Source organism: Sarcophilus harrisii, chromosome 5 (genome assembly GCF_902635505.1).
Source record: "Sarcophilus harrisii chromosome 5, mSarHar1.11, whole genome shotgun sequence".
In the NCBI taxonomy this organism is placed as follows: Eukaryota; Metazoa; Chordata; class Mammalia; order Dasyuromorphia; family Dasyuridae; genus Sarcophilus; species Sarcophilus harrisii.
In genome coordinates, this window is record NC_045430.1 from 176,319,714 (window position 1) to 176,329,472 (window position 9,759).

At 45.4% G+C, this 9,759-nt stretch overlaps 1 protein-coding gene across 1 annotated transcript in view; it reads left to right on the plus strand.

The window, feature by feature from the left end:
• The window catches only part of SND1 (staphylococcal nuclease and tudor domain containing 1), a 468,465-nt gene extending 458,940 nt beyond the window's left edge, over positions 1–9,525 (plus strand). The window contains exons 19-24 of the mRNA XM_031939005.1: positions 4,466–4,589; positions 5,537–5,606; positions 7,016–7,129; positions 7,349–7,552; positions 9,260–9,304; positions 9,413–9,525. Of these exons, the coding sequence (XP_031794865.1) occupies positions 4,466–4,589; positions 5,537–5,606; positions 7,016–7,129; positions 7,349–7,552; positions 9,260–9,304; positions 9,413–9,478 (623 nt within the window). The 3' untranslated portion in view covers positions 9,479–9,525. The remainder of the gene's footprint in view (positions 1–4,465; positions 4,590–5,536; positions 5,607–7,015; positions 7,130–7,348; positions 7,553–9,259; positions 9,305–9,412) is intronic.
• The last annotated feature ends 234 nt before the right edge of the window (positions 9,526–9,759 follow it).

The following is a 9,759-nucleotide window of genomic DNA, read 5'->3' on the forward strand; positions in this document are numbered from 1 at the left end:
AACAAAAGGTGAAAATACTATACTTTTATCCCTATTCAGACTCCATAGTTCTCTCCATATATGTGGGTGACATTTTCCATCCTAAGTCCATTGAAATTGTCTTAGATCAATGTATTTCTTTTTTTTTTTTTAATTTAATAGCCTTTTATTTACAGGATATATACATGGGTAACTTTACAGCATTAACAATTGCCAAACCTCTTGTTCCAATTTTTCACCTCTTACCCGCCCCACCCCCTCCCCTAGATGGCAGGATGACCAGTAGATGTTAAATATATTAAAATATAAATTAGATACACAATAAGTATACCTGACCAAAACGTTATTTTGCTGTAGAAAAAGAATCAGACTCTGAAATATTGTACAATTAGCTTGTGAAGGAAATCAAAAATGCAGGTGGGCATAAATATAGGGATTGGGAATTCAATGTAATGGTTTTTAGTCATCTCCCAGAGTTCTTTTTCTGGGCATAGCTAGTTCAGTTCATTACTGCTCCATTAGAAATGATTTGGTTGATCTCGTTGCTGAGGATGGCCTCATCCATCAGAACTGGTCATCATATAGTATTGTTGTTGAAGTATATAATGATCTCCTGGTCCTGCTCATTTCACTCAGCATCAGTTCGTGTAAGTCTCTCCAGGCCTTTCTGAAATTATCCTGTTGGTCATTTCTTACAGAACAGTAATATTCCATAATTTTCATATACCACAATTTATTCAACCATTCTCCAACTGATGGACATCCATTCAGTTTCCAGTTTTTAGCCACTACAAAAAGGGCTGCCAGAAACATTCGTGCACATACAGGTCCCTTTCCCTTCTTTATAATCTCTTTGGGATATAATCCCAGTAGTAACAAGATCAATGTATTTCTGAGAAGAGCTAAGTCTATCATAGATGATCATCACATAATCTTGGTGTTTGGTTCTTCTCACTTTATTCAGCATCAGTTCATGTAAGTCTTCCCAGGCTTCTCTGAAATCAATCTACTCAATCATTTCTTAAAGAACAATAATATTCCATTACCTTCATATACCATAACTTATTCAACCATTCCCCAATTAATGGACATCCACTTAATTTCCAGTTCCTTGACATTACAAAAAGGGCTGCCACAAACATTTTGGCAATATGTGGGTCCTTTTCCCTTTTTTATGATCTCTTTGGAATACAGACCCAGTAGAAACACTGCTGAGTCAAAGGGTATGCACAGCTTGATAGCCCTTTGGTCATAGTTTCAACTGGTTCCCCAGAATGTTTGGTTCAGTTCATAACTCCATCAACAATGCATTGACGTCCCAGTTTACCCACATCTCCTCCGATATTTATCATCATCTTTTCCTGTCATCTTAATCTGACAGGTGTAAGGTAGTATCTCAATGTTGTTTTAATTTTCATTTCTCTTATCAATAGTGATTTAGAGCATTTTCTCATATAACTGTAGAAGCTTTGATTTCATCAACTGAAAATTGTTAATGTCCTTTGACCATTTATCAATTGGGGAATGACTTGTATTCTTATAAATTTGAGTCAGTTCTCTATGTATTTTAGAAATGAGGTCTTTATCAGAAACTGGCTATAAAAATTATTTCCCATCTTTCTGCTTCCCTTCTAAATCTTGGCTGTATTGGTTTTGTTTGTGCAAAAACTTTTTAATTTAATATAATCAAAAGTATCTACTTCGCATTTCATAATGTTCTCTATTTCTTGTTTAATCATAAATTCTTCTCTTCTGCAGTCTGATGATCTGTTTGCTCTTTCTGTCCAGTGGCATGTAGTTCATTCTAATGAGAATGCTGTTTCTGTTTCTGTTTGTTTTTCTCATGCCTTCTACCATCCTTTCCCTTCTGGTTCCTGTCTTTCCATATATGAGTTGATCTTGTGAAGCTTGATGGCACAGTGGCCTAGAGCCAGAAGGATCCAACATCACAGCTAGCTTGTGATGCTTCCCAGCTGGGTAACCCTGACAAGCCTTTTAGCTTCAGTCTCCTCACCTGTAAAGTGAGAAAACCATAAAGGGCACCTCTTCTCAGGGTGATTGTGAGGATCCAATGAGTCAGTCTTTGTAAAGTGTTTCACTCAGGGCCTGGCACATACGAGATTTAATAGTCTAGAGTCAAGTACCTCATCTCTCAAGTCCCATATTCTCCTGTACTTCTTTGTCTCTACAAGGCAGACCTGAAGTACTTTGGAGAATGGCACCTTTCATATTATCCCACACAAGCCCAGTTCTGTGATATTGAGTCTTTGTTTAGTCATGATGTCTTGTAGGACAATTGTGGAGTTACTTCATCAGGACGAGAACTTCATGGTTAGTAAAGAATGAGTTTCAGAGAACAGCAAGGACAAAAAAGAGGAAAGGGATTGAAATGATGACCTCAGACTGAATTTCCAGAATTACAGAAGAGAATAAGTAAATTGAGAAAGAGAAAAACTTTGAAACTTTTGTGCTCCCATTTCCCAACCTCCCCAAGACAACTTTTACTCTTTATAGTGACCTAAATGGTTTTGTTCTTTCTTCTCCCATCCACCACTTACTTTTAGTTAAAGCAAGTTAAAACTTGCTTTTAGGAGGTAACTGATAAACTGATCCTATTAAATTGTATCTAATGAATAGAACTGGGGCAGGGAAGGGAGAGCAAAAAAGCTCTTATTTTATCATTTCAAACCAGGAAAAACCATATGAGTGAGTCATGAGATAGAAATGATCCTAAAGTGTCTTAGGGTAAGCTCAGCCCTAGTCGTGACATTCATTTTTGTAGGAAGGAATTGAGGATTGTAAAGTGTTCACTGGTGGGTGAGGAGAGGAGTCAGCTACCTTCAGATCCAGATTCTTGGAAATGCAAGGAGGAATAGCTTATTACAGTGGCAGTGAGAGACCATATACACAGGCATGAGTGCATACACACACACTCTCTCTCTTTCTGTCTCTTTCTCTCTCTCTCTCTCTCTCTCTCTCTCGCTCTCGCTCTCTCTCTCTCTCTCTCTCTCTCTAATCCTCTGACTTCACTGAGAGCAAAATTATCCTCTGAAGTGACTAGAGAGTAATAGAGAAAGTGATCTGCCAAAGGAGAGTTAGGATCTGGGCAGGCTGCCCTGAAAGAAGGCAAGGGAGAAGCCAGCAGATCTGCTGTTGAATCAGGGCAGGCTTCCCAAGAGAGCGGTCAGGTAAGCTGTGTTAGACAGTAGTGCGGAGAAGAAAACCTAAAGGGTTCCCACAGGGACAAAATGCATGGACCAATCCCCCAGGGCACATGGCAGTAAGAAAAAGGAAAAACCAGGAAAGGATGGGAGCTGCTTACTCTAGAATTAAGAGGAATTCAAGTTCCCCCAACAGGGAGAAAAAAATGATGGCATTTCTGTGACATAAAAGGCCACCTAGACATTCCTTCTGTTACCGATGAAGCAGCCAGGGATTACAAATGAGGTTTTAGAAGTTAGCACTGTATCCGTGTTCCCAGCATAGTACAGATTGGAACAGGGAAAGAAGAAACGAACCCAACAGCAGCCTTGAAGTTCATATGGCCCCCAGAGTGGGTAAAAATATCTGAAAACCAAGGAACATTGAGGTCAATGATGTAATCATACCCATTTGAATAAAGGAGAATCTGGGCTCATTAGGCCAAGATTTTATCACTTTCTTCCTAGATTCTGACTCTGCTTTTTCAGGTCAGATCCCTAAGTTTTATTATTCCTTTCTAGAGGATTTTCTGTGGTCCCTTGTCTCCACTTTAGCCTTTCATCTCACCACGTAGGTTATAAGATGGTGTAGTGGGTAGCCATACTAGTTTTTTTTGCCTGGAGGTAGACAACCATCTGTATGACCTAGGCCAGATATAGTCCTGGAGTAGAGAAGCTGGAGTATAAGAGAGAAGAGTAGATGAAAAGATAAGTTAGTATATCCAGAGAACTGTGATTTTAGATCCATGGTTTTAGTTGGATCCACTCTTCCTAGAAAAATCCCACCTTTAGGACTGGTAGGAGTTGGAAAAATATACACCACTTCCATGGAGCCATGCTCCTTCCTGCTCATCCAGCTGGCCTAATCACAGAATCATAGGCTTTCAGCTAGATGGAACCTTGGGCCAATATTGTTGATGAGGAAACATAGACCAGAGGGGGAATGGAGCTTACAGCCACTCAGTAAAGGCGGACCTGGAATTTGAACCCAGGCCCCTGACTCTCAGCCCTAAGAGGCATTTTGCTCAGTGGGACCAGACCAGTCCCTTCCTCTTCAGTCTGACTTAAGCCTTAAATAACCAAGACACTGATATCCTGTTTGCCCCTCATCATCCTTGGGGGTGGGATGGGAAGCTTTCAAAGGAGGGGGTAGGGAGACCAACTCATGATTGAGAGTTCAGGAATGGAAGAGGTCACTGCCTTCTTACTCAGTGCACCGGCAGAACCTTGAGGCACGTCACACCAGCCTCACCTCACTTTTCCTCCACTGTCACCCACATGCACAGGTACACAACTGGAAAAGTTGATGGAGAGCATGAGAAATGACATTGCCAGCCACCCACCCGTAGAGGGATCCTATGCCCCTCGGCGAGGAGAATTCTGCATTGCCAAGTTTGTGGATGAAGAATGGTAAGCACCTGGGACGGAGCAGGTGAGGGGAGGTGTCCTGGGAGCTGCCCACGTTCATGGGCCCAAGGTAGACCTCTTGGGTTTGTAGCTTTTCCAAGGTGGTGTGATGACATCATTTTGCTCCTCTCCTGGCAGCTCCCTTGGCTGATGGGTTGCATTGCATTGCTAGTGATTTCCCCCTGCCAGCCCGGGGCCAGCTTTGGGGGCAGTCAGTTGGCAAGTTTGGATAGGAGAGCACCCTGCAGCTTGGCCTGATCCCCGAATGCAGAAGCAAGTGGCATTCTCCCAGCTCCCCTGGGGAACTAGCCTGGGGAAGGCCTGATGAAACTAAACCAACTGGCTTGTTCCACACTCACACAGCAGAAACAGAAGTGCTGGAGGGTGAGATAGGGGGAGGCTGAGGAGTACACTCCAGCCTGGGGGCCACCCCCAGGTTGTCTGAGGCTGGTGAGAGACTAGCACCCTGACGTTGGAAAAGGATCAGCTAAGGCTGGCTGCAGAGGGCAGGGCCCATGGCCTTCTCTGGGTGAAAGAGTGACTTGGATGTGTTCCCTGTTATAGCCTCCCAGACAGATCTGCCGACTAATTACAGCTACTGTTTAGTGTGCTGGGTTTAAACAGCAGACATCAATCTAGTCATTAGTCTTGTTGCTTTATGCCCTAAGGACACATTAATCTGCTCCATGCATTCCATTCTCCCTCCCCTCTCCTTCCCTGGTTACTGAGATGCAGTAAAAGGATGGGCATTCAGCCTAGGGCGAGAGTGGTGATCCCCAAAGCCTTCTCTGGGCCCTTAGAAAGGTGACCTGGTGCATGACCCTGCTGATTCATTCCCTGCAGCCGAGGGTTCCTAAATAGTCTGGGACCTTCTTCCTCTGTTTCCCCCACCTCAGCTCCCAACCCCACCTACTGTGGCTGTATTTTCACTATGGCCAATATCCTTGCAGGTACCGAGCTCGGGTAGAAAAGGTGGAGTCTCCAGACAAGGTTCACGTCTTCTACATCGACTATGGCAATGTGAGTGTTGGGGTTTTAGAAGGCTACCCTGCAAACGCAAAAGACTCACTGGGAAGGGGGAAATTGAATGCTTTCTAGCATGCTTGGGGTACAGACAAAGCTGCACTGGGGGAGAACACTGGGGTTCTTAAGATTTTTTAGGTTATAGATTTCTTGGCAATCTGGTAAAGCTTCTTAGATTCATTATTTGAATGCATAAAATGAAACATTCCAAGTTATAAAAGAAATCAATTAGCAACAGTTATTATAATATTTTAAAACAAGTTCACAAGTCCCAGGTGAATAATCCCTGGAATAGGAGATCTACTTCAGGTACATACGTCACAATGTATTGCTTCATATAATCCTAGCAAGGAATTGAACCTGATGCCCTTCATTCTCCTTCAGGGAGGCCCCTCAGGTCATAGCCTTGTAGGATGGGAGCACAGATTGTAAGTGTGTCTGGGTGTGACTGTGTTGGGTTAGATGTGTTCTCAGGATCCCTGTACCCTGAAAGAAAATTAACTCAGGCCAGGAGCAACAACAGCAGCAAACAGAAATTCCAAGGGACTCCCAGAAAGTCTTCCATGTCCCTCACATAACCCCAAGCTTCATCTCTCACTCCTAGAGTTAGGGATGATACCTGTTCTACATCCACACACCTCCCCACCCGCCTTGGCCACAAGGAGGAATAAGGAGCAACTTTTATAGCCTCTGCAATCAGGTTCCCCAAAACAGGAGGGTCTTAGTTGTGTGGCAGGTGTACAGGAGTCACACTGTGGATGCTGTAGATACAGTGGCAGGAGAGGGAAGGCCTTTCCAGCTGGACCTCTGACACTGATCCCGGGCTGTTTCCTGTTTCCACTCAGGGGTTAGACTCAGTAATGGGGCACAGAGAACAAAAGGAAGCTCTGAAAGCAAGGGAACATGGGAGTCCAGGCCTCATTTGCTCTCTAGTAGAGCCAAAGCAGAGTAGGCAGCCCTCGAGGGACTCCCAGGATGTTCCCCTTCTTAGCTGACAGCCGAGACCTCCTCCGTCTCTGCCTAGCAGAAGAATCAGGAACCTGTCTCCCAGAAGATAAGTCTTTGGAAGGAAATGGAAACAACAATTAGCCCAGTTATCACTGTGATTATTTTAATAGGCACCTCGGGTGTCCCCGGCACCAGACCTGGGGTGAGAAGAATAGAGTCCCTAAAATTAGCTGCCATCTGGGGCGGACACTGCCCTCCAGGGGTTGTATGGCTGAGAAAAGCCGTGGGTGCAGCTTCCGTGGAACCCGCCCCAGGGAGTCAGAAACTCTTAGTTAGATTTCAGAGATTTTAACTAGAGCCAAAGACCCAATCTGGATGGTGTCCTGCAGAAAGATGGGAACCTGAGGATGGAGGCTCATGGGATCTGAAGGTGTGCCTTTTCCATGCTTTCCCCTCAGAGAGAAATCCTTCCATCTAGCCGTCTGGGTACGTTACCACCCACCTTCAGCACCCGAGTGCTGCCCGCTCAAGCCACAGAGTATGCCTTTGCCTTCATCCAGGTGCCACAAGATGTGAGTCCAGACTCCTTGTTTAATATGCTGTGTTAAATGTCTGCCTATCTCTAGGACAGATGTGCCTCCGGGTATATGAGTACAAGTGCACTTGGGGGAAGATTGTGGGGGGAAGCAGCGAGTGCACAAGGACTGGGCTTAGGGGCTTAGTAGGATCAGGAGGGCTGATGTCCCAGTCACTAATGTCCTTGCTCTTTGTGGTGGTACTCTGCCCCCCAGGAGGATGCCCGCACAGATGCTGTGGACAGCGTGGTTCGGGACATTCAAAACACTCAGTGCCTCCTCAATGTGGAACACATGAGCCCTGGCTGCCCCCATGTCACCCTTCAGTTTGCAGACTCCAAGGGTGATGTGGGACTGGGCTTGGTTAAAGAAGGACTGGTCATGGTGGAGGTTCGCAAGGAGAAACAGTTCCAGAAAGTGGTATGTTATTAGGGGAGGGAAGCACCCTGTTCATGGCAAGGACTGAGGCCCTGCTGCTTTTCTTGTGGCAAAAATTACCCATGGGGTTAGGGGTGGGGTATGGAAGGGGAGTAGCCACAGAAAATGAGAGAAGGGATCAAGGCCAGACAGACTGCTTAATTACTTTCCAAGTTAAATGAATTTGACTAACAATTTAAGTGCAAACTGGAAAGGGAAATTAACCCTTAACTTTTCCCCTGGATGATGGGCTTGAGGAAAGGGCACATTTAGACAGTTCTGGCCAGAGATGTCTTTTCCCCTTCCTTCTTCATGTTCATGAGGAGACAAGGTTCCTTAGCTCCCGTAATGCAATGCAGACAGATGACCCCCTTCCTAGATCTATGCTGAGGTGTTTTAAGCCACCTTCTAGGGATATGATCTTCTTTATCGCTAAAATGAAAGTCATCGCCCTGCACCCCTTCCATTTACATCCCAAGATTATCTCTATACTTACTCTAACGCTTACTATACTGAGGAAGGTTCCTTTTGTAAGGAACCCAGGCCACTTCTCGACTAACAGGAGGGAACCTGCTTCCCACACAGGTCAATCCCGGTGTACCCTCTCATGAGGGTAAATCAGAGATATGAAATTCCTTCTAGCTCTGCCATTATGAATCAGAAAACTCATCACTGAGCAAAAAGGAGGATATTTTTGTCTTCCACTCCACCTCTTGGCCCAATTGTTTGCAGAAAGTAGAGAAATTTGGCTTGAAAACAATACCTCTTTGGGGCCTTTACTATCCTTCTTTCCTCCATTTCACCATCTTTTCCCCTTCTTCCAGTCTCTCCATTCCCCTTCTCTGTTTCCCTCCTGACGACCCAGTCCTAACTAATTTATTTGTGGCTGGTTCATGGGTCGATGGTGTTGATTGTGAGAGTCAATATTTCATTTGCAACAAGACACCACTGTTTATAAAATAAAGCCTTTTCTGCTGCTGCTTCTCCTTCTACTTTGGGGCCTGACTGCTCACATTCCCTGTCCCTCCTCCCCCCCCCCCCCCCCCCCCCCCCCCCCCCCCCCCCCCCCCCCCCCCCCCCCCCCCCCCACTTTGGAAAGCTACCTTTTCAAGGGCAGAGTGAGTTTTCCTAAGACATATTTATGTTCTAAAGATCCATTGGATGAGGGAGAAGTGAGTTCTTCCAGTCATTGAACAGCAGAACTGCTCAGACATTCTCTGGCCTCTGGAATCTCCCAAATCACAGAACCAGAATTTGAGAGTGGAAAGGACTTCAGTGGCTAATCTAGTCCAAACCATACACAAAAGGAAATATTCATTGTGTCATAACCAACAAATGGGCAAGGACCTCCAAGGAGGACTGTATCACCTCTTCGTGGTGGTCCTCAGGCTCATTCCACTCTGCTCAGCTCTCACTATGAGGAAGTCATTTCCTGATATGAGCCCAACCTATAAATTTGCCTTTTTACAACCTCAGCCTATTGTTCCTGGTTCTGGCACTCTAGAGCCAAGGGAGCACCATATGACATCTCTTTAAATACTTGGACAGCTTTCGTGTCTTCTCTGAATTTTCTCCATTTGCTTCATGTTCTTAATCCTGATGAAAATGATGGGGGTAGAGGGTGTCACTCACAAGATTAGGAGTGCCATAGGCTAATTTTTGTGGTCCATAATTTCCCTGACATCCTTCTCCCTGCTCTTTAACTTACAGATCACAGAGTACCTGAATGCACAGGAGTCAGCCAAGAGTGCCAGGGTGAGTTCCTGCCCCCAAGGATCACTGTGAGGTGGGAGAAAGGTGGGTCATATTGTTTGGGGAAGAACGCACTGAACTAACCCTGATGTTTTCTCTTTCTTGTTACAGCTGAATCTCTGGCGTTACGGGGACTTTCGAGCAGATGATGCAGATGAATTTGGCTACAGCCGCTAGAAAGTGTCTCTTGTCCCCATCAGCACCGCTTACACTAAAACCTTTTCCCCCTGGGAGGAAGGTGTCAACTGGAGAGCCCAGGACTGGGAAGGGGAGGGAGGCGGGGGAGGGGGGAAGAATGGGTCCAGCTTTGCTTCAGTATATGGGACTGTCTTGGGAGGCAGAATTCCTAGGCAGGAGGATGGGGAGCCGGAAAGCTTTCCTAGGGGCTGGGGGCATTGCCATCTGGGCTGATGGATAGTGCCGTCCCAGGTTCCTCCTGACCTGATTTGTGTTTTTTA